This window comes from Gadus morhua, chromosome 7 (assembly GCF_902167405.1).
Source record: "Gadus morhua chromosome 7, gadMor3.0, whole genome shotgun sequence".
NCBI lineage: Eukaryota > Metazoa > Chordata > Actinopteri > Gadiformes > Gadidae > Gadus > Gadus morhua.
In genome coordinates this window covers 23853041-23878036 of record NC_044054.1, presented here as the reverse complement: position 1 = coordinate 23878036, position 24996 = coordinate 23853041, and the positions used below count along the sequence as shown (strand labels likewise).

At 47.5% G+C, this 24996-nt stretch overlaps 1 protein-coding gene across 1 annotated transcript; it reads right to left on the bottom strand.

The window, feature by feature from the left end:
• Window positions 1-1671: 1671 nt before the first annotated feature.
• On the bottom strand, window positions 1672-19847 carry tecta (tectorin alpha). The gene is made up of 24 exons (XM_030362335.1): window positions 19711-19847; window positions 17478-17542; window positions 17227-17363; window positions 16840-17127; window positions 16554-16691; window positions 16268-16433; window positions 15598-16010; window positions 14939-15509; window positions 14115-14725; window positions 13409-13979; window positions 12654-13294; window positions 11141-11810; window positions 10594-10793; window positions 9567-9947; window positions 8883-9169; window positions 8118-8398; window positions 7424-7534; window positions 7040-7242; window positions 6396-6559; window positions 5153-5401; window positions 4281-4443; window positions 4017-4101; window positions 3040-3159; window positions 1672-2517 (listed from the first exon to the last, which is right to left on the bottom strand). Exons 2-24 carry the CDS (start codon window positions 17539-17541, stop codon window positions 2414-2416), a joined length of 6618 nt encoding a protein of 2205 aa, XP_030218195.1. The 5' UTR covers window position 17542; window positions 19711-19847; the 3' UTR covers window positions 1672-2413.
• Between the last annotated feature and the right edge of the window lie 5149 nt (window positions 19848-24996).

Here is a 24996-nt window from a genome sequence, read left to right as displayed (position 1 = left end):
AGGTTAGAACAATTTATTTCATTTGATTGATTCCCTCCTCAACACCACCCAAATGCTGACACAATCTTTAATTGTTAGGGTCTTGGATGTCTAGCAGAACACACGCACCCACACAGACACACACACACCCGCCCACCCCCACCCCCCCCCACACACACACACACACACACACACACACACACACACACACACACACACACACACACACACACACACACACACACACACACACACACACACACACACACACAGGCGACTGCTTGTACCGTTTGTTAAAGTCATCCATCCATAATGTCATCCATTATAGTTAATCATATTTTTTTTATTAGTGCTTGTGTGAGATCAGGACAGAACTCTAGTTTATAAAGGAATCAAAAGCAGGACTCAAATTACTGCACGCTTAAGTGTGGTAGGGTGAAAGAGCAACTTTCAAGAATGTTGTTATGCAACTCTTATCGAATCTTATCTCGCCACACGATACCTAATGTACAACAACATAAAGAGTGCACAGGGTACATGGTGTGCATTGGGACAAAATGGAAGAACCTCGTTATTAGCAATGAAGCATAACATCAAAGGCTAGAAACACTTGAGAACACAATCATTTAACTGTTCCCAAACCAAACAAAAGCCTGTGACCTGTGGCATCACGCCTACACCACTGAGACACACCCACTGCAGATACATATTGACTTACCAGAGCACACCCTAAATAAGTGAATTAGCTGCATTTAAACACGCACGCATATTACACAATTAGGCAATCCCATGAAGTTCAACAAACAGTAACACTGACACTTAAAAGATTCACCCCATCAAGCCCAAGGCATGTGTCATCCAGGGAATACCATGAGCAAACATTCTCCAAATAGTTCTGTGCAAAAGGATATTTTTGTCCCCACGTCATCATCCTCATGTGTCACTAGCACATCTGAATGAATCACTTTCTGCGTTAACAGAGCAACCGGAAGAATTAATCACCTAAAAATAGAATGTGGATGGAGCCAGTTAATGTAAGCGTATGATGCAGAGCGAATACAGATTTACTGTTGTCAGGGAGCGGTCCGTAGTTATGGTTCTGGGCTCATAGTTAGACCAGTTACTGAGTGAAGTAACTGCTGTTCTGGATGCAGTGTTACTGTGTTAATAATGTGGGGATTATTATATTTATGTATATTAAAATATATAAAACTATGGCAATGAAAACATTTAAATGAAGACTTAATGGTGAAAGATAGAGTAAAAGAGTGAAACTGAATTGCAGTTAGTTTAAAAACACTTGATACATGTTGACTTTTAGGTTTTCATTTATTAAGGTAACTTGTCAAAAAAACAAGGGCACTTTTTATTTTTATTTGGGCACATTGTAAAACTTTAGATTTTCTTAAATTACTGTTTATCAAAATCATACAAGTACCACCAACTGAGGACTGTACATTTCTACATATTAGGCAGTAACAGGAGCCTGGAAATGAGAAAATATTACGGAAGTTTGGCAGTTTTCACTTCAACATGCAACAAACACGTTGTTCTGTCACTTATTGTAGCCTGTGTTCAGTGTTTACATTCAGACATTGACATGTTACCTTATTGAGAAATAGAGAACATTTGCTGGCACTCATGCCCAGGTATCCATATAAAATCAACACATACTCTATTTATCACCTTTTCATCAGTACATTTCATGGCCACCTTATTAAGCAGATAAGAACTTGGTTGCCGGCCAGTGATTAGTGTTAATGGCGTTATTGCTAGAAAATACCTGCAACGAAAACACTAGCGTAGCGTAACTGTTTGTTGAAAACTGTAGCGGAAGTATTAAAATGATTGCGAGACAAAAACAAATGTATTTCATACTAGTTGTTTGCATATTTAAAGAGATTGCTCACCCTGGCAGCTATGCTAGAACAGAGTATATAATTTGAATACACATTACATTACCTATGATGTATAGCCAGTTCATCCATCGAATACCCTTGGACAAGATAATGCAGGGACGAGGATCACAATGATGTGTCTCCTTAAAAAAAGTGTTCCACTCATTTATGCTGAAAGTCTATCCATAACATCCATTTCATTTTTTTCTCATCTTTCTTATAAGTTATGGACATCAGTGATTTTTTTTTGGTCTATTGTGAATGCTCTGTTGTAGTATTTGGTTTTCCAAACAAAAGATATTTCTTTGGATGTATTTAAATTATTCAAATAGTAAGTATTTAAATTATATTTTCCAAATGTATATCTGGGTTTATACGTGTTTTTCCAATTGAATACAATGATACACTCAGAAGGGTTGAATTTGAAATGTCTTTGATGGTGTGATTGGCCAACATCTGGTCTACTGGCTGAGTAAGTCCAAGCAGGACTTATTTGGTTGCGTTTCTTCAAGTCTTTCACGGTGTTACCAGTTGGGTTAGCAGGTGAGTACAGTGTGCATGTGAACCAGGAGCCAGGCGACCAAGACAGTGACGCCCACAGGAAGAGCCTGGGCTCGAAGCATGGGACTCAAGTTCACGACTGAAATAGATCAGATAATAAAAGTCAAACTCATACATACTGCAGTATTGACTTAACAAGCAATGTGTATGCTTGTACCGTGTGTCTGTGTATTGTCAACATGTGCGTGTATGTGTATACTGTAAATGTGTGTACGGCTGCTGGTGACTGTGTACACGGTAAATGTGTGTGTGCGTGCGTGCGTGCGTGCGTGCGTGCGTGCGTGCGTGCGTGCGTGCGTGCGTGCGTGCGTGCGTGCGTGTGTGTGTGTATGTGTGTGTATGCGCCCATACTGTTAATGTGTGTATGTCTGTGTGTGTGTGTGTGTGCGTGTGTGTGTGTGTGTGTGTGTGTGTACATGTGCGAGTGTTCGTATATTGTAAATGTGTGTTTGGGTGCATGTATTACTGTAAATGTGTGTTTGTGTGTGCATTTGCACATGAATATGATTTACATTTGTGTATGTGTGTGTGCATGTGTGTTTATGTGCGTGCTGGTGTATATACAGTAAATGTGTTTGTGTGTGTTTATTTGTGGGATTACCCCGGCAGCTTTTTCCATCTCTCTGCAACATCCCGGTCACACAACTGCACACCGGCCCAGTCGTCTTACTGCTGCAGATCTGCTCACAACCCCCGTTGTTGAATTCACACCAGTCCGACTCTGGGGGTCAAAACCAAAGGCCTAAGACAACCTTTTAGAGGCACCCTTATGTCAAGGCCTTCACGCTCCAGGAGTGTGCTAGGGTTTTCTTTGCTGCGATGTGTCACCATTTAATAACGTCACCGCCAGAGGCTATTATAAGCAAATGACCCAGCATTGTGTCACCACTGTTAATCACTTCAGTAGCCAAGTAACCAGATACAAAACAAGACAAGACTAACACTGGTTATTACAGTAGATGTTCATCATAGGCTGAGAATAGTGCAATAGTCAAAGTGATGACACAAATGGTTCGGACAGGGGTGTTAAAATGTAAGGAATTTGTTATTCACCAGGTCAGGCCACTTTATTAGTTGTAACCATTGTAATGCTAGAATAAAGAAGTACAGACAAGAATGCTGCTTGAGAAAGGGCTCAGGTGTAACCCACAACTCTAAAATGAGAGTCAAGACCTGGTTTAACCCTGCTTGGCAGCTCAGGTTTAGCTGATTCACCTAACATGTTGTCCTTTGTAGAAATGTGACCGGAAAGAAATACCCATTTAAACCACAACAATATATCTTTCTTGTCTACATATCTATATATCTATAAACATATCTATATATATTTATATGTATATTTACTAACTATGTTGGCCTTGGTGTATTTCAATCATATTGTGATACAGGTAATGGCGTCCACAACGGTGAAAATTACACACAAACACACAACACACACAAACACACACACACAACGACACACAAACACACACACACACACACACACACACACACACACACACACACACACACACACACACACACACACACACACACACACACACACACACACACACACACAAACTGAAGAGTGCCTACCTCTTCTTCTGATTGGCCCTACAGACAGTATGTGCTCCGTATGTTGACTGTCCTCCGAGTACATTCTCCTGGTGTGTGGGCAGTTCTGTTCACACAGTCGAAAAAAAACAAACAAACAAATGAACAATAAAAAAACAATAACTAACATAACTCCACAATGAGTCAAAGCACTCATCCATCATCATCATCATCATCATCATCCTCCAGCCCGGGCCCCAGAGTGGGAGCAGACCAACAGGTCAACGGGAGGCGGGTCTCTCTCACCACTTTGCAGGCGTTGGTCTCTGAGTCGCACAGGGACACATCGCAGTGCAGGTGCACCTCGTCGTAGTCGCCGATGAACTTGAACACGGTGACGTGGAAGCGGCAGGTGAGCGACACACCGTTCTCCGCCATGCCGATGGTGTTGTCCTTGATGTTCGGACAGCTGGACGGACGGACAGACACGGTGGAATGGTTGTTTAAAACAAACAACAATACAAATGTTCTGATGGGCCTATTAATCGTTGGCTATTTACACATGTAAGCATTATGTAATGCACATGTAACGTGTTAACATGGACGTATTGAAGCAGTTTTCAGGCACACGCTGCACCAGCCAAAACAAACAAGCACCCGTACACTGAGGAAAAGTACTGAACATCCTAGCCAATTAACAATAGGGCTTACATATTGTTACACCGCAATGACAGCCTTCATTTTGGAAGCATAGGAGCACCGGAAAGTACGTTTTTGGGTTGGTTGTTGGTCAGTTCTTTGGGAAGTGTTCAGAGATTAATCGTGAAATGATTGGTCTTCATGGGAAGAAATTGTTGTGTTTGAAACTGTCAGTGTTTTCAGGCGAGATTTGGAAAAAAAATCATTAGCCTAGGTTACGGTATATTCACGTTAAGTTAGGATTTGACAGTACTCCAAGTCACTTTAGTCCTCTCTAAATGGAGTATCGTCAATTTAAAATCTCATGATGCATTGTAATGCACAAGCCTATAACAAACACCTCACCTTCCGGTGGCACAACATTCCTACACACTGAATATGTGTCATCCACATTCCTATCGGCTGACTATAAGCATTCCTCCATTCCTATGGATCAGAAAGTACATTCCCATGATGACACTGAATGGAGGGAACGTTACCCCCGCTCTATGATGATGTAGCGCAGCCGGTCGCTGCTGTAGCGTGACGGCGTGGCCCAGCACATGTTGACGATGAGGATCAGCTGGTTCTCGTCGGCGCCCTCCACGAACACGCCCACGAAGAGGTTATCCCGCGTGCTCAGCACCACCTCACCCTCCCTGTAGGGCTGCCGGTACGAGCCGTTCTTGTACAGCGCCATCTTGGTGATGAAGTTGCCCTCCTGGGTGGGCAGCGTGAGGTTGATCACGCTGTTAAGGGCGGGGGGGGGGCATGAAGAGGTGGCGGGGGATAGAGAGAAGTGATGTTGAGCGTTGTGGGGTGGTTTCAGTGTCAAGTTTTTGAAAAATTCTTTGCTAATGGAGATCAGGATGTGTTACACACAACTAGCGACACTCTCCTACTTAGTGTGTCACTGATTAGTTATTTTATTCTGCTTTCTCTGGGAAAATAAATCAAGCAATCTAGTTATGTAGGTCTTAGCTCAAATCAGAAATCAATACAATTTAATATGACCAATGTCGATCAATTCAATAATAATTCAGTGTATTTCTTTGAATGTTTAACTAAAGTTTAAATAGTGCTGGCAGTGCTGGCCGTTGATGCGCGAATGGACGCCAAATGGACTACAGACGGAAATTAGTCCCCAGGATACAATCTGGCACATTTACGTGTACTGCTGTACATGTTTATAATTGTGCATTGCCCTGAAATAAATAAATAAAATGAATAAAGTAAACAAGCTGTTCTTCATTGGCGCAACTGAGCTTTGCGTAGTTCAGTCTTATCAACCTGTGGTATGCGTACCACCGGTGGTACAGGAGGGTACTGCAGAAGTATGTGGGATTTATAGAAGAAAATAAATATATTATAAATAAAGCCAGTAACTAGGCTTTAATTATTTCAAAATAGTTTCTTTGTGACTTCCAACATATGTTTTCAGTTGATGTTAACATCCAAAACATCCATTGATGTTTTGTGTTAACGTGTGTTTGCTCAATGAACACACGCGCTAAATAGAGAGCTCAAGTCTTTATCTTTCCACTGTTCCTATTCCAGCGTTAATGATTGTGTGGAAAGGGGGCGCTGGCCGTTCTTGGTCATGCACTGCATGTTCATTCATGTATTGTTTACTGTTTGCATTTGATTCGGTCAGTTCAGGTCTTGATGACCATTGAGTGGTTCACCTGAGGTCAACGGTCAGGAACCACTAGTGGGTTGGTCCTGGTGGGCCATCCATCTCACCTGAGCATGGGCTTCAGCACTGTCTCCAGGGAGATCTTGAGGTCCAGCTCGTAGGCGCAGGAGAACTCCACGTTGATGGTGCGGTCCCTGGTGATCACGTTGCCCGTGTTGTTCACGCTCTCGATCCACACCGTGTTCTTGTACATGATGTGCGTGCCGTTGGACTGCCGGGGGAGGAACCATGCGGAAGGAAGAAGGGTTAGGGTTTAGGGACGCGAAAAAAAGAACAAACATCTATAGATATACACCGTGAGTCAGTCCCTTTGGGTGCAAAAGGATTGACCTCCAATTTGAGTGCAGAAGTAAAACAGTCAAATATATTGTCCATACTTAGATAAAAGTGTTTTATTTTTTTATTTTTCATATCTATCTATCAGCTTTAATCTCTCTCTCTCTCTCTCTCTCTCTATATATATATATATATATATATATATATATATATATATATATATACACAGTATTTCATTTAATTTTTCTGTTTTCTACAGGTTAAATTAATACTGATATGTATGAGATGTACGAGGTTATGTGAATGTATGAACAAATATACAAATGTCTTTGTGTGGCTCAACTCGTGTGTGAGTACTATCCTTGTTCTTAAGTCTGTAAGTCAGTCATTGAACGGCTCCTGGGTCTAGGGGTACCTGCACGATGGAGCCGCAGTGAGCCTTGGTGTTGTTGATCCGGAAGGAGATGAAGTCCTCTCCCTCGATGCCGGCGCAGTGCTGGTCGTTGATGCGCACGTCCTCCCTCTCGAAGCCCAGCTGGAAGAGCTTGCACTTGGAGATGGACACCTCCATCTGGGCGTGCTTGCAGGTCACCTCCGCCTGTATGATGTCATCGTCACCTTGGGGGAGAAGACAAAATCCAAACCAAAGACATTGTTTAACCGGCCTCATTTATGCATAGGAGTGAACAGAAAATTAACACTGTATCGACCAGCTGTTATGTAAACTAGAAGCTGGCCGACTCTAAATTGAGTTAATCTTATCTCGATGAAGTTCCCTGCTCAGTGTCTCGCTACTCACCACCGGGGCTGCTGGGTAACTCCGGGCAGCCGCAGAGGTCCCCCCCGTTCTCTTGCTCACAGGTATTGTTTGTGCAGATCTCTCCTGCACAGGGGTCATAGATCCATTCTGCTAAAGACAGGTCCACGCAACCATGTTAGCTGTCAGACTCAAAACACATTCACTGTTGCATTAGCATTTTGGCTAGCCCAAGACGTCATTCAAAATAAAGAGATTAAAATAACGTTAGTATTAATACCATGATTATACAGATACACAAATATGTATTGTATTGATGCTGTCTTTATATATACACAACATGCACAAAGAGTATTCTATATGACGTCTCCCTCACATCTTTACACAGGTTGTACACTGTTGACGATGACATATGTGTAATATGACCATAATAGAGGAAAGAGGTTGGGTGTCCTGCTAACACCTTAATTTTAAAAGTTTCAACCAAAGTGGATCAGATGGCTATCAGCCTCAAGCGGTCTACCACTAAAACCACTGTACAGTCATGGGAAGAGTTGGATCTAGCCTACACTGGATGGCCTTCCCCCCCCACGCCAGTTATCGCTCACATATAACCAATTTACTAGAACTGACGTGCAGGATAGGCTAGGCTAGGCTAACCACGCTTTCTTGTCCACCACTAGAAGGAAGAGGAAGGGGGTGGGGGGGGCAGGCTGCCGCCTGGCAGGGCCCTTACAGCAGTTCTCCTGGGCAATCCACTTGGTGGTGAGCGTGCCCATGGCGCGGCAGGCCTCGGCGTAGGCCGCCAGCGAGCCGCAGACCTGGGCCTTGCGGTGGTTGTAGCAGCCGTCCAGGTAGCAGGACTCGAAGAAGGGCCGGGGGTCCAGCAGGCCGTGGCAGGGCTGGAAGAAGCCCTTCATCTGGTTGAGCTTCTGGCAGCCATCCTCGCCCTGGAGGCTCAGCACTGCCGTGTTGTCGCAGGACTGAGCCAGGGCCACGTACTGGGTCTCGTCGCAGCTGTGGACGGCGGGGAGGTGGGGGGGGGGGGGGGATTCAGGGTTTTATTGGGGATCAGGTTTACTGAATGTAGTCCATAAAAACGAAAAAGTGCACTTTCAATTGGATTTTCATGCTCCACCTTGTTGAAGAATAAATGAAAAGAATAGGAGTCCCAAGGAGTAGAAAGTGAGAAACTAAAGCATATCTGGACCTTAGAGCTATGAGAAACAATATAAGGACTATGGGCTCTGGACCTTGGTCCGATTCAATCGTTCCCACAATATAATGACATCGCTGCAATGTGTCAGAGGCCATTATTTTCCTGAGCTGCACAGAATACCAAGCTGGCAAGGTATGCCAGCTTGTCATAATCATGTAATGGCTGTTGTAGCCTTGAGAGGTTGATAAACTCACTGATGTTGTGTCGTGTGCAGATAGATACCCCTTTAATCTTTTCCACTCAGTGTGCTCTTTCGGAGGCGGCGTGGGCGGACATGCTCACCTGTTCTGCATGCCGTTGGTCTTCCAGCTCTGGGCCAGCTCCAAGGCGCTGACCGCTGGCTTGCCCCTGGATGTGATGTAGTCGTCGCTGGGGTCTCCGTTGAAGTTCCCGCACAGGCCGCACACCTTGTTCTGCAGCCGCTGGCCCATGGTGATGCTGAGGGTGTTGAAGCGGTTGTAGCGGATCTGGATGTCCTGGGGCGTGTCTATGACCAGGAAGCCCTCGGAGGTGGACAGGCGGGTCATCAGCCCTGTGACGAAAGGCACCGACACCGGTGTGCCGTTCACCTGGTGGGCAACAGCAACGGGCCGGTTACAGCTATGAGGCTGTACTCGACGATGGCTCACTTCCAATAGGAGCTGCCTATTTAAGGATGGATTTCATTCATACTTGCGTACATACAAACATACAAACACACATACAGGCCGTATGCATGCATGCATACATACATCAATACATACATACATGCATAAATACAGACATACATTCATGCCTACCCATCTATCTACAGAACCTACATCCATCCATCCATCCAATCATCATCTACATAATATTGAAAAGCCTCAGGATCAACAAGACATCAGTCAGGCTGAAGGACGCCTTTAGCCTTCTACTGAAGGCCCCCCCCCCCCAGAAGAGCTCCCCCCCCTGTTCTGCCTGAGAGCACCCCCCAGGGACCCTCACCTTGACCAGGCTGCCGGAGATGAGTATGTTCTCCTCGTTGATGTACAGGTAGACGTGGGAGATGGTGGTGAGGTTGGGCGTGCTCCACTTGTCGAAGTTGGCGATGAGCTGGAAGGAGAGGTCGGGCAGCTTGCGGCAGTTGGTGGACAGGACGAAGGAGCAGGAGGCGGGCAGACGCAGCGAGGCGCCGTCGAAGGTGCGGAAGACGCCGCCGCCGGACGCCACGCAGTGCTGGGAGCGGCGGGCGAAGCAGCCGCGCACGCCGTAGCGCAGCGTGCACTCCTCCTCCGCCTTGCAGCGCCGCGGGTCGCACTGGATGAGGTTGCGGCCGATGCACTGGCAGCGCTTGGTGCAGTCGCTGTTCCAGAACAGCTGCTTGGGCTGGGGGGCGGGAACCAGGGAGACGGGCCGGTTGGATTTGTTGTGTTTTTATATTTATGAAAAGTACTCAATACTATCCTCTCGGGAGTTTGGAGATGTGAATTGTATTTTATTTTATTATTACACTGCAGGCATTGCAGCACAAACAATAATTATGAAATATATGAATCTATTGAAAATAGTGAATGATGTAGAGATTCTAATTATTTTGTGTGTTTAAATAACACATGGCTAGAACATATAGTTAAACTTGCACTAGGTAAGAATTCCCATCAGCAGCCTCTAGAGGCTTGAGTCATGGCTACAGTTTTAGCAATGTTTTTCCCACTGGGGATGCAGTGTGGGGTTAAGGTGTACCAGGAAAAAACATTTCATATAATCCATACACGGGGAAGAACATCCATGAATGGATTGACTTGTGAATGGGTGTGGTATTGAGTTACATTCGCAAGAAACATTGTAGCTCTTATATATCGATGTATTGTCAGTAGATAACGACAGTGTTTTGGAGCTAATTAAATACCTACAAAACCATCTCCACAGCAACATCCCATGCATCACTTTAATATTTCCTTCCCGGGGTGAAACAGTCATGCATGTATTTGTTTAATCTCACTCGGTTCAGCCGAGACAAGGGTAAACTAACCTCGAAGTACTTGCCGTCCGTGTAGCAGCCGCAGTTCTGAGGCAGGAGGCAGCTCTTGCCATTGAGGACGTAGCCCTGGTCACACAGGCAGCCCTCCACGCAGTCCTGGTTGCAGTCCCTCTGGCCACGGGCCGGGGCGCACTGGGGCGGGCACACCGACATGCAGCTGGAGTAGTGGCTGTTGGCCGGGCAGCGCAGCACTGGGAGGAGCAGGCAACGGTTAACACCACTGAAAACCTTCCAACAGATGGATTGTTTGGTATGTTTGATAGATCTTTTAACTTTTTCCTGAAGCTTTGTGTGAATCGCAGAGGGTCAAACTTTTCAAAAGTTGTAAGTATATAATGAAAACGACATGACAGTTCCAGGAAAAGAGCCCAGAGTAAAACTTTCAACAAGGAAGCCACTATGAACAACCAAACATTAATTTCTTTATCTATTTATTTTTCATGTCATCCTGAACCACAGCAATATACTGTATCAGTTCTGCAGTAAAACCTTTGAAATCTAGATCACAGAATAAAAAACACGAGCATGCCAGCCTCACCGCAGGGGGTGTTAGACCTCCATCCAAAGATGGGCAGCCCTTGCGTCTGGCAGGTGCTGGCGTAGATCTGCAGCCAGTTGCAGATGGTCTCCGGGGCTCCCTGGTCCAGACAGGTGTCCTGCAGGCAGCTCTGGTAGAAGAACGCCGGCGGGACCTTGCTGTGGCAGCTGGCGAACACGCCGGCGCGGTCCACGATCAGACCGCAGAGCCTCACCGCCTCGGGCTCCACGAACACGTAGAGCCCGTCCCCGATGTGGAAGCGCATGCCCATGTTGCGCTCAACGCCCTCTGCCGCCTCCGGGTCGGCCGTGGCGCCGTCATAGCCCTCCGACACGGCGGCGGAGTCGTCGTTGCCGTGGCTCTTCTCACCCAGGCCGCAGCGGGGGCAGGAGTCCCCGCACCCTACCTGGCAGAAGGTGTCCCTCTCGGCCCACGCCATGCCCCAGTCGGCAGTGCTGGAGAGGACGGGCGGCGACGGGGGCAGGCCCTGGCAGATGCCGCAGGTGGTGTTGTAGATGGCGTGGGGCAGGCTGAGCAGGAGGAGGGTGTTCCAGTCGAAGACCACCTTCAGGCCGAAGTCGGACTCCAGGATCAGCAGCATGCCCAAGGTGACCACGGTGATTTTCCCCGAGCCCAACTTCAGGGGGAGATAGAGGCGCTCCTTGTTCACCTGGCAGCAGGGAGAGTATGGATCATTTATGGCTCTGTGTGGTTCTATTCTTTTCCATCATCAGGTCATTGTTGATTATGGATATCTTATTTTGCTTGTGTGTCGTTCCGATGGACACAAGAGACGGATTGGTATAGAGAGATTATTATGAATTTTCTTTGTTTTTACCTGATTTGCTATAATTATTTTAAATTACTTTTGATTAAAAAGTTATAATAAATACTGTATGAGGTTTCCTTGAGCAAGGTTAGACATTCCAATAAAACTTGTTGAATTCAATTGGAAGAGAAAGAAATCTAGTTATTTTTTTTGCCATTCATACGCACACAGGTTGGTCTCAGCCTGCCTTGTGGGTTTGTATGTGTGTGTAGGTGGGGTCGGTTTGGGTGTGAAGCACCTGTTTGTGTGTAGTGTGAGGTGTGTGTGAGTGTTTGTGTGTGTGCCGGTGTGGTGTGTATGTTGGATTATGTGCGAGTTCTCTTCAGATCTTTTCAGTCAGTTTGTGAACCCATTCCAAATGTCTCTCAGGGGTCGGGCGTTTTTCTCTGAGCCAAATCCAGTACGTTAAAAGATTGAAATAAGATCCGCCTTGAGCCAATCAAAGAAGAATTCACCCTCTGCCTGGTTATTCTATCGGCTTGATTAGAAATAACTCGCACTCACCAATACAAAAAGTATGACCTTCACAGGTTCTGCATTATCTTTCAATTCACATTAAATATGGGTCAAAGATCCAGATGGAAAGTGGAATAATATTCACCACAGGAATGAAGTTGACCATACACTCAGGACTTTCTGAGAAGAGCGGGGAAAAAAAAGACACAACCATGAAGTCTCACACACCGTGACTGTGTTTTTGTAGCTCCGCGACACTTCAATCTCGTAGCCGTAGACCTCCAGCACGAACCCACGGACCCAGATGGCTTGGCCCGTGTCACGCTCCTCGTTGCGGGCGGCCATTTTGAAGGGCGGGAAGGTGTTTGAGGATCCCCCGGCGATCAGCTGGCCCGGCTCCTCGTCCCCCCTGCAGTTGGTCGTGGCCAGCTGCAGGGTGCAAGAGCTCTGCAGCTCGAACGGCACACCGCCGAACGGCAGGAAGTGTCCGTAGCCGGCGGCGGCGCACAGGGCCTCGGTGCGCGGCTGGCAGAAGTAGAGGCCGCCGTTCTCCTCGCAGTACTCCTCCGCGTGACAGGGCCCCGTCTGGCAGTACACGCTGTTGTCTGAGCCGTTGCAGTAGCAGCGCTCCAGGCACTCCCTGTCCCTCCAGAAGGTCTGGTTGGTGGCCAGCTTGCGCCCGTGGCTCTTGCAGCCGCAGTCGCTGCGGGCCACGCAGAGCCCATCGCGGAGGGCGTAGCCTTCCTCACACTGGCAGCCCTCCTGGCACGGCAGCGGGCACGGCCTCCGGGGCTCGTCCAGGTTATCACAGGTCAGAGGGCAGGCGTTGGTGCACTCGTCAAAGTGGCCGTGGTCTGGACAAGGCAGCGCTGCTCCCATTCATAAAAAAAATAAGAAAAGTAACAAAAAAGAAACAACTGTTAATCCTGTAAACGATGGTAGTCGCTAAAGCCCTACGAGCCATTTTAACGCTGTCTACTCACGGCAGTTGGTGGTGCTTCTCCAGGACGCCAGGCCCACCTGGGCGTCCTGACAGGCCGAGGCGTAGGCCTGCAGAGAGGAACACAGGGCCGAGCGGTTGCCTTCCTTCACGCACATGTTGTACAGACAGTTCCGGAAGAACGGCGAGGGGTTGATGGCGTCGTGGCACGCCAGGAAGGAGCTGTTCCCTGGGTCGTTGATGCTGCCGCACATGTAGGGGCTCTGGTAGACGCGGAGGTCCGTGCACATGCGGTAGAGGTCGTCGCAGTCGCCGTTGCAGGTGAGGTCGTCGGCGATGGCGCGCCAGCCCTCTGTGAACTGCTCGCTGGACTCTGCCAGGCGGCCGTTGGGCAGGCGGAGGTCGTCTGACCCGTTGCGGTTGAAGAAGCCGCAGAGGCCGCAGGTGGCGTTGTAGAAGACGGTGGAGAGGGAGATGTTGAGGAAGCCCTGGCGGTTGTAATGCACCCGGATCACGCCGGGGCACTCCACCACCGTGACGTTGCCCGGGGCTTTGTAGATCAACATCGTCTCCAGTGGATGCACGTACGGGAGGGGCACCACTTCAGCATTTACCTGGGATACAAGAAGGTGAAGAAAACAGTATTAAAAAGGATTAAATATCATTACTCTTTCTTTCAAATGGCATGGGTTGGGCCTTCATCTGACAAGTTACGGCCGGTTATCCTGGCGAAAGAAAGAACAACAAACCTTCACTATGTCAAAATCGGTGCCTCCTATCTGGGCTTCGATGTTCGCCACCCTGACCACCACAGGCCTCATCCAAGTCGGGCCTTTGTTCACCAACTTCCTGCCGATCTTCACCTCCACGCTGGAAACGTTGCGGGGTGCCGAGCCACACAGCTTCAGCAGGTAGTAGGAGCTGTCGTCAGGGAAGGACATGGAGACGCCGTCGAACGACGACGTGACCGTGTTCTGGGCGACCGAGCAGGTCCCCTCCCTCAGAGGGTAGCAGCCCAGCCGGCCCACCTCCGCCGTGCACACCTCCCCTTCGCGGCACGAGTCGTTGAAGCAGGACACCTCCCCCGCGGGGCCGCAGACACAGCGCAGCTTACACTCGCTGGCTTTGCTGCTCGTGCCCGCCCAGAAGGTGTCGTTACGGGGGTAGTAGAGACCCTCGTGCTCACAGCCGCAGTCATCGAGATTCACACAGCGGCTGCCGCTCAGGATGTAGCCTGGGTCGCACTGGCAGCCCTCAGTGCATGGGTGGGCGCAGTAGAGGGCAGAGGTGAGGTCCGAGCAGGAGGACGGACAGGCGCTGGTGCACACCTGGTAGTGGCTATCCTCCGGACACGACAAGGCTAACAGTGAATGCAACAGAAGATAAATGTTGGATCCAAAAAGGTTAACATTTTTGGCAATTTTTTGCTCATTCACTCTTTGGAAATTACCAACAAATGCACAGCACAAATAAGCAAACATATTCTGCAGTTACCTTTACCTACAAAATTACCTTTGGTTAAGGTTTGCTCTAGTCAAGGTATTCATTTTAATGTGTCAGATTCAGTACTTACCACAGAAGTTGCGGGATCTCCAGGGCCGTATAGTGACTCCCAGGGCCTGACAGGCCATAGAGTAGGCCTGGATGGCATGGCACAGAGTGGTGATGTTATCCCTGTTGCTGCACAGATCATACACACAGCTGTAGACAAACGCAGTGGGGTCCACCACGGCTCTGCAGTCCCTAAAGGGGCCATCTGTTTTGTTGATCAGCCCACAGTAGTCGGAACGAAAGTAGAAGGCCTCGATGGCCGGGTCACACATGCTGCAGTTCTGAGTACATCCGTCATGACACCTCCAGTCTGTATCGTCTGCCCGCCAGCTACCCCCTAGCTCCACCACACTTTCAGCCAGAGACCCATCGGGCAACACTGGGTCATCGGCAGGATCATCGTTATAGTTTCCACACAGGCCACAAGTGTTGTTGAAGTAGGAGCTAGGCAATGAGATGGAGGCATAGTGTTGGCCATCGTAGGTAACTAAAAGGCCAAAGTCTGTTTCCAAGGCTATTGCAACTCCAGATTGGTAAACCCTTATGGCACCGAGTTGAAGCTGAACTGGTAAAGTCTTCATAAGACCATCCACCTGCAAAACGGATGAACGTTAGCCTATGATATTATAATGACAGTACTTACTCTCAATCATTACCTCAACATACACCGGCTACCCTCACCTGAGCGGTTCCCAAGCTTCCCTTGGGCAGAGTGACTCGATGCCCGTACACCTCCACTGTCACATCTCTGAGCCAAGAGACAGAGGCCATGCCACGGTTTTCATTCTTGGCCTCCACGCTGAAGTAAGGCAGCCCTACCACCTCCCAGCATGGCCGCGCCAGCAGGTAGGAACAGGTTCCCTGGAAGTGATAGAGGAAGCCATCGAAGGTGTGGTAGTGTGGGTCACCGAAGACCACGCAGGTGCTGGTGCGGACGGGCTGGCAGTAGAAGGCCCCCTCCTGCTGCTCACAGGTCTCCAGCTGGCCGCAGGGTGCCTCCTGACACTGAACTTCGTTGTTCATGTCTAGGCAGCGACAGCGCAGAGAGCACTGGTCGGACAGCCAGAAGATCTCCCCCCGTCTGTAGAAGCGCCCTGAGGAGGATTGAAGAGGAAGAAGACGATGGTTACAGTACGCTACACAGTATCAGTCGAGTTGCGTCTTGCACCTATTTTGTGTTTTTACTCAAATTCTACAACTAAGAGTTACACAGTAAACTCTTCCAGAATCCATAAGAAGAAGCTGCATCAGGATGAACATCAATGCCTAATATGAAGCCATGCTGACATATCGAAACACTTCTTCACAATGAAAAACAAATCAAAGTCTGCCTTCTTTTTTATAAACTTGCCATTGTAGCTGCAGCCATTTGCAGGATCTATCAATTCAGTGTCCACCCGGAACACCCAACGCCCCGGCACATTTACGTTGGTTGTCTGCTCAATGTTCACAACGTCGTTGGACCGTGAACCTGGCAGGTTGAAGAAATGGCCAATGTCTCCTCCATTGAAACCTGACTGAATAGGGCAGAGGTGTGAGGGATTGGAGAGGGAAAGTCATATCATCTATACCTTCTTAAATATTGTGATATTTCTCCATGTGTTGTGGTCCCGTTGGGGGAATCATGACCAGAATACCTGTGCTGTCGTCCCACCCAATCCGGTCAGGGGATCTCCTCCACTGGCGGTTCCTGTGCTCCACAAGACCTCTCCATAGTTGAATATAGAGAAGGATGTTGCGCCATCAGAGACGAGCACACACTGGAATGTATTTACCTTGATCAAGAGAAGAAATCAATTGAAGGGGAGAGAACGTTTAGGAGGATTCAAATATAAAAATAAACGGTATTATCTGAAACAACTTGGATCAATCAATTGGAAATAAGCTTCATGATGTACATTTACGCAATGCAAGTTGATTTACCGGAGTTGTCTGGCTGCCTCCATAGAAGGTGACCTGGTGCCAAGTTGCGATGAAAGCCCAGGCAGCAGTAAAGCCTGATATGTTTTTAAAGTACTTGCGTATGTCTTGCGTGGCCCGCTCTAGTATTTCGGGCTCGACGGTCTCACGGTAATACACGTCCCCTCTAATGCCATTGTGAACGTCCGCCCACAGTGGAGCAATGAATGATCTACTGTCACTCAGGGGAAAGGCTTCGGGGGTGAACTGGCTGACTTGCACATTGAAGGAGATCACGCCATTGTTGTTGACCTGCACGCAACAGAATAGGACCACCGATAGAAATTAGACACCCTGTAATATGTGGAGTTCCTTAATGCAGTTCCCGGGATGGATTAGAGTTGGGCTTACGTAAATGGAGCGGTAGGGGCCATTGAAGAAAACGAACGGGAGGAGCAGAACCACTTCTGCAGAACTCCCATCATCCATCTTGGGGGTCTCTTGATCTCGGCCCGGTCCGTAGGGGTACATGATGTCCTGATTACCAGCTGAGTAGGAGGTAAGAGTGGTCAGGAACATGAAGATACATTGAGAAATGCATTGACTTCTTCTCAATGGCGGATTTTCCTGGACAGGGCACAAATGGCAAAAAACATACGTACCTCTAATCTGTGCAAAGATGCTGAGGAGGTGCAGCACAATCACTGGATTTACTGGGCTGACCATCCTGAGGATTGTAGAGGAGATTGGGGAAGAGGAGGAGATGGTCAGCTCTGATAGCGTATCCCACAATTGAACAGGACTGTTACAACCATACTCATACTCATAAAGAAGAGTGACAATTAACAGATTAACTTTGGTAATGTATGGGCAAAGTTAATCTATTTCCTATACAGCACCAAACAAGTTTCACCATCACCAATCTGGGCTTGTCCACTGCTGGGCAGAACCAGATGGTAGAAAGAACCTACCAAACTCTTTTTTTCCCTTTTTTTCGGCATGTTCTAACTTCTTTAAGACTCGCTCCCAGGTCTCCCCGGGGGAGCTCTGAAAAGGCCCCATTATGCCTGCCAGAACAATATGTCAGGATCACGTTCGCCTCAGGATCCCATGCTAACGGACAAACGGTGTACTCGGGGGCCTCTCTGTGTGTGTGTGTGTGTGTGTGTGTGTGCGCTGTGGGCTCCCTGTGGCTCGCCCCGACCCTGGCCCACTCCACTCACAGCGTCTCGCAGTCTGAGGCTGGGAGTTACTCAGGACCTCATTACCACTTCTGCTTGGGAGCAATCCATGCCTTGTTAGCTAAAGGAAGAGGGGCGTAAACACGGGGCTGCTAATGGCTTTAAGTGACCAGGTCTGGGGTGCCCAGGTCGCTGTGCTGGGCCCATGGGGCTGTTCCGTACCTGGCTTGGCAGGCTTTCAATTGCGAAACTAGCTTGCACTGCCAGGGCGGCAGATATCAGAGTTCACCCTATAGCACTAAGCACCGCTCTCACTTGACCTGGTACAATTTGACTTTTAGTAAAGGGTCGTAGGGTTTTCTGAGGGTCTTATAGAATCGCTTTACTTGCGGCCTGCAGGATTCAGCACTTCACTGAAAATGGAGGGTCGACTGGTACTCATTCAACTAATCAAAACACAACTAATGAAAAACGTTCATATATATTTTTTTTAAATAAAGGTTTTTGCCAGATTTGCTGGTTATCGGATACTTTTTATTATTGTCTTGAATGAAAGCACAGACTTCATACTTCAACCATTCACTTAATTCAATATCAAGTGTTTCAGAGACGTGACATCATCAAGGCTACATAAAGACAGCTAAACTCAGCCTTAAATCAGTATTATGAAATTTAGAGAAAAAAATATCTAGATATGATATGATATATATCGAATAATTAAAAACAACATTTATTTTTTTGGCTCCAATGTGATAAAAATATAACCAGGATGTCTAACTCATTTAATATGATCATAATTCATGATCACCAAATGGATTAATTTTTTTGCATTCACGTCGGCTTAGCATTCATACAGCTCTCTGATGCTATTGAAACGTATAGACATTCCTCTGGATATGCGGGTCCCTTCCTCTCGGTTGAACTGCAGGTGGGCCGGTGTTAGTGGCCCCTGGTGAGAGAGGATTCATTGTAGTTTCACCAGCCTTTCGTCACACCTCATCATCAGCCGATGGGACAATTATGACGATTGTCATTGGTGAGCTCTGAGTCTCACAGCTCACCATCTCATCTGATAGGCATTTAGACGATGTGCTCCTTGAACCAGGCCTGTTTAGGTAAGGCTTGTGGAAAACCTATGTCCACTTTTGTCGGTTGAAGGATGGCGCAGACAATTGACGCCTGTGATGTATCACCCACATATGACAAGTCACAGTTCCTAGGTCATTCAGAAACTGCAAATCGTTGGGATATTTCTAACATTAGTGTTATCTTTAAATTTTTCTTCCAGGACGCTTATGGGCATAACTTCTTATTCAGTTTAAATCACGTGAAAAAAAAGAACAATGATATGACTTTTAGTTAGTTGTAGTATTTTGTATTCAAGTTTATCTAAACTACATCTTAATGTTGCATAAAAAAAAATCCACCGTTGGTTTTTAAAATTGATGTCAATAGCCATGTTTTATTATATCTGCTACTAGAGAGCATTATGGCATACATCCTGCTACAGTACACTGTATGAATCCCAATAGATGAAATGACTTGACACTTCCACATCCTTCCCGCCTGAGAAACAACAGCATCGCAGTAGTATCAGAGGTACCTGAGCAGGTATCCTATTTACGACAGAAAATTCTAACCATGAGTAGTAACAACCACAGGACCAATTAAGGGTCAGAGGCGGTCTGTCGCGTCCAGAGAGGATGACACTCACCTGGCTTCAGAAGACTGACATCTAGCACCTCAGCTCTCTCAGCCCGACTGCCTTCACAGAGCAGAGGACCATCCACAGGGCGCCGGCGGCTAGGCAGCGAGGCGGCAGCGTTAGGGTTCGAGACGGGGAGAGGGGGTGACTGGAGGACGGGAACGCCGCCTAGGTGATGGTGGTGGGGGAGTGGGGAAAGGGGGGAGGGAGGGAGGGAGGGAGGGTGGGAGGGAGGCGTGAGACACGGATGCTCCTCTGTAGTCACGCTGCTCGGCAGATTCCCTCCCCTCTGCTTCGGGAAGAACGGACCTGAGCGTCCCGGCCGGGGAGGAAATCAAGTTGTAACGTTTTAAAGAGGATAAAAAGATATCAAACCGGCAGGGGAATCCTTGGTGCCGGACCCGTGCTCGGTGAGGTTGAGCAGAAGAAGGATTCGAGAGTTTGGGGGAAAAAAGCAGGGGTAAAATAAAGCCCTTGTTGGGAGCTCAGTAAGGCGCAGCTGAACAGAGACGTAAGCTGAAAACTCGGATAGCGGATAGTGTTCAACTTAATCTGAGCTCCGAGTCTGGAGTGAGAGGGAGGTAGGGATGGAGGAGGAGGAGTTGGGGCGGCATGCAGTGGGTGTGGGGGGGTCAACTGAAAAGCATGTGATGAAAGCGGAGGAAAAAAAACAGAAGAAAAGTAAGCCGAGATCCGAGAACGACAGCATATTGGTCTGAGGGGGGGCTGACGGAGGGCCGGGCATGGGGGGCTTGGGGGGGTACTGGGGTGAATGCACCCAAAAATGAATGCGGATTGAAGCGAATGCACCCAAAAATGTCTAGTCGATTGAGGCCCCCCTGGATGTACCCTTTGCGGTCCTTCCTCTTCCCGTAGACCCTATGACTGGGTTTCACTCGGCACAGCCAAGGGTACAGTCTCCGTGCACCTGAGCACTCACGATGAACCAAAGTAGGGGAGTCACACCCTGGGGATGCTCACAGACTGAACAAGACCCGAAGCTTTCCTGGTCCCCAGAGGAGGAGTTGGGTTACGGCATTAACATGACTCACTTAGGACTCACTATGCGCTCTTTTTGTTAATTACGAACAGCCTCATTTACAAGACGCTTTATTTCCACCGATCCTGGAGAGATAACTTCAGCTTTGTGTGTGTGTGCGCGCGTGTGTGTGTGTGTGTGTGTGTGTGTGTGTGTGTGTGTGTGTGTGTGTGTGTGTGTGTGTGTGTGTGTGTGTGTGTGTGTGTGTGTTTGTGTGCGGGGGTATGTTGTGTTTCCAATCTCAGGTGGATCCAAGGAGATGTGGGCTGGGAAGGAGAAGACCTGCGTCAGGTGATCCATTGTGCAGGTGAAGGGACAGTGGCAGTAACAGGAGAGGCCGGGGAGCCGGACGTGTGAAAGGCTGAGGGACCGAGGGCACACCCCGGGCCCCCATTAACCAGCGAGCCCAGGCCCTCTGCGGAGGCCGCCATTGTGCGGCGGCCATGTCTTGTTGTGTAAATGCGCGCATACCCGTAGCCAACCTGTAAAAGAGCTAGCGAAGGGAGAGGAACACAAAGACGCCGTGAACAAAACAACATACAACAGCGAGAAAGAAACCTAAACGAAACAACCCTAAGGAAACGTTTTTATTTTTGTTCAACGCTGGTCACTGCGTCTAGTGTTCCTGGGAATGTCTGGACGGCTGTTGGCCGTGTTGGCGGTAGTGAGGTAACAGCCTGACCCAGACCCTTGCACAGGTCTTCACACTTCGCCTGTAAGGGTGCGGAAGGTGATGAGACTGTGTGACGATCCCAGTCTGCTCGAAACCACTGTTGCATGGCACTCCTTTTCTTTCCTTGCTTAACTGAGGCTTTATGGTAGGAGCTGGTGTGTGTCTGGGTCCCCTTTAATGGCCAGGGGACCTCAATGTGAACTCTGAAAATACCAGCCATCCTGCCATCCTGGCTACGAATCATTCGTTTTCCATACGGCGACATTAAAACAAAAATGTCCTTAAAAATGCACCATCAAACAAACTATATATCTATATGAGTAAGCAATGTCCTTCGACCTCATATGGATATCAGGCAACCCCTAACTGCCCTATGGGATCACTCTCTGGATGTAATTAGTAGGCCTATCTCTTTACCCTTGCGATTAACAAAACTCTCCCCATACACGACCTGGGGATAAATGTGATAACCCTTGGCCACACAAATCGCTCAAACTGGCAGCCGGACTAAGTGGACTCGTTTGAGTGTGTATGTTTCCATGAGGTTGTGACGGCGAGTGATCAAGCGCTGTGAGGTTCAGGGCAGGAAGTGTATCGCTGATGTGGGTGCGTGGGAACTGCATGGATGAGTTCTCCAGCATCAGCGGATTGTTTCTGTAGAACCCTTCAAGCCTGACACCCCACAAAGAAGGTCCTGGTCTGGAGATCCAAGATTGGGCTCACTTGTGGTGGTCACCTTATCCCCACCCAACCAACCTTACGAAGGGGCCGCAATCGTACACTAATACCCCCCCCCTATGGCCATCCAGCCTTTGGCCTTGACCTGCCCGCTTCCCCTCTCCCTTTCCGTTCACATTGTCCAATCTCCTACTGGTAACCTTAACCACGCTACCAATTCACCCCATCACACAATAGGCCTGTTCAGTTAACCTTAGCCCCCCGATCCGTGCTTCATAATGGAGTGGACTGGAGCATACCAGGCCTGGGATACCCTGGCCCAACTGGGTCCCGAGTATGGCTTTTGGGATGGACAAAGGTGCCTCCCAATATCTCTCTCTCTCTCTTTTTCTCTCTCTCCCAACCCGGGTGCTGACCTGGCGTTAGTGGATGTCTGGGTATTGCGTGACGCTGCGTAGAGTCGGGTTGTGAGCGATGGCAGCGGAACTGAGAACCAAGTCCATGTGAGGCTGTTTGTATTGGATATAGAAAGGCTCTTTTATGCTAAATCAATACCGTTAAAGTACATGCTCCTCTGTTCTACTGTGTTCGGCATACTGTTTGAACTTACATCAAAGATTATTCCTGTGAACCCGAGTGTTAGGCTTTATTTCATTGATACCATTGAACTCTGAACCCTCATATGTTGAAATAAAAATCTAGCTGCTGAACAGAAGATTGCTCCATAGAGGAATCTGATTGCAACACAGAGGACATTCATTAATTCCAAGGAACCCGTCATACGTTTGTACCCGTGGATGGAACTTTGGGGTCCAACAGTTATGCTGCTAACTATGATATTTAAACTTCACTTAGATCTTAAATCTTGAAAGCCCTGAGATGGTCCAAGAGATGCTAAGATATTCCAGCATTGCTGCACCCCTTTACACCACACCGAACCCAAGAGAGTTCTGCTTCCGGTGGCTGAGCGTTCATTCAGCAGCGCCGCGGGCCAACACAACCGTCCCAGCGAGGTTGAGAAACCACAATGTCGGTCTAGGGGGAAGAAGTGGAGGTGGAGGTGGAGAAGGAGGAAGCAGAGGGAAATGCCCCAGAAACACAACACCGCTTGACACGTATGGAATGGAGACCGTAGCAGCTTGGCGTGACGAACACACGCCAGGTAGTGGGAATGAAATGAATGAATGGATGGGGGGAGAATGCTTGTCTGCCTCCACAGCCAGGTTGCTACAGGGGCGCTGTGAAATAGAGCCACGTGGACCAAACCATGCGAGCCACCACGCGCACCGGGCGACTGGCAGGCAGCTGCGAGTCACTCGTCAGAGGCGTCCCGCTCGGCACTCTGCGGGCTACAAGGTCGTTTCTCAAGGAGATCTGATTGTGGATTAGTGAATGAACACCAAACTCTGTCTGGTATGCATAGTATTAATGTATATCTTCTTTCCTGTGTAGATGACCATTGGGGCATTTTTTTTAATTGAGGGCATGCTACTGTAAGAAACTGCATTATTGTTTTCCCACAGGGCGACATTTTAGTTGGGGAGCCAGTGAGAAAATATGGAAATTCTGATTGGAACATTTTTAGGATGACAATCATAGAAGTGATTTGATTGGTTGCTTCAAGTATGTTAGGATGGTCTTTAGACCATCTTAACATGCTTTCAACACAACGAGAATCAGCTCAACATAGAAAGTATATAGAAGTAGTTCACTGATACAAAAATGTCTGCCTAATCTCTTTCCTCTATTGCTAAGTTCATTAAAAAGTTTGAAAAGTATAATATATCTTTAGATATAGATATTTTTTATTAACAACGAAAAATGTTCACATCCCATAGAAGTCAAGTATAACAATAAAATCCAGCTCACAAAAATAGTTGCAGTTCACTAATCGTAGGACAGCAATACAATTTCAAACGTACTGTGTTTTAACACAGTGGAAGGCATACAGTCATTAAGATTAAGTCATAAACTATTCATAATCTAACAGGCGTTCATCTTCAGACAGAACACCGCTTAGCAAGGTGGGGGACTAGTGTATAGTCCTAAAAACAATAAAGTAATAGACCCTTTTCAAAATCGCAATATATGACACCCCTCAACCTAAAATTAACAAACCAAAACACTTATTATTTTTCCTCAAATGCCCGATTCCCTTCAACAACATCACAATCAAACGCAACGCATATCTCTTTAGGATGAAGAATTATTTGTATCCAACTATGTTCAGCACTAGGGATCGACCGATACGGATTTTTTAGGGCCGATACGATACCGATATTTTTTCATCAGCCTTAGCCGATACGCCGATACGGCGATACCGATATTTAGAGCCGATACTACTTTTTTTTTTTTTTTTTGCTCCCTCAATCATAAAAATGACACTGATAACAAATGTTACAAGTCTCAATTAAAAAAAAGGAACATTTATTGAACTTCAATATCAAAAACTATATTTAACAAATAGTAAAAACAGGTGAGGTAGAACAAGTTAAAAAAAAAAAAAAAAAAAAAAAAAAAAAAAAAAAATCGGCGAAAATCGGCCGCGTATCGGCCGATACCGATACACGTAAAAAACGCGAATATCGGCCGATAATATCGGCCGACCGATATATCGGTCGATCCCTATTCAGCACTGAGTAGATTTCAGTCGGATGTCGCTAGTCAAGTTTACCACTATTATTTCAGTGCCTGCTGATTTAAAAACGGTGAAGGGACAATCCCGGAAGGCTGTATGTGTTTGACAGAGTGCTTATATTTTCATGGTGTTTGCATGGTGCTTCGGTAGACAGCTGACAGGGTGAACTCCTCGAACTCATTTCAAATAGGAAAACGCCTCAGCATTAGGACTCCCTGAAGAGCACCCTACCACCAAACAGTGGCAATCAAAAAAAAAAAAAGGGAT

What these genes read in the sequence shown, in the direction of transcription:
- tecta (XM_030362335.1), bottom strand. Translation starts at nt 17,541, where the DNA reads ATGGTCAGCCCAGTAAATCCAGTGATTGTGCTGCACCTCCTCAGCATC. An exon ending in GCCCCTACCGCTCCATTTAC is followed by an intron (nt 17,128 to 17,226) that starts GTAAGCCCAACT and finishes TGTTGCGTGCAG; the next exon opens with GTCAACAACAATGGCGTGAT. An exon ending in CGGACGGCAAGTACTTCGAG is followed by an intron (nt 9,948 to 10,593) that starts GTTAGTTTACCC and finishes CCCGCCCCCCAG; the next exon opens with CCCAAGCAGCTGTTCTGGAA.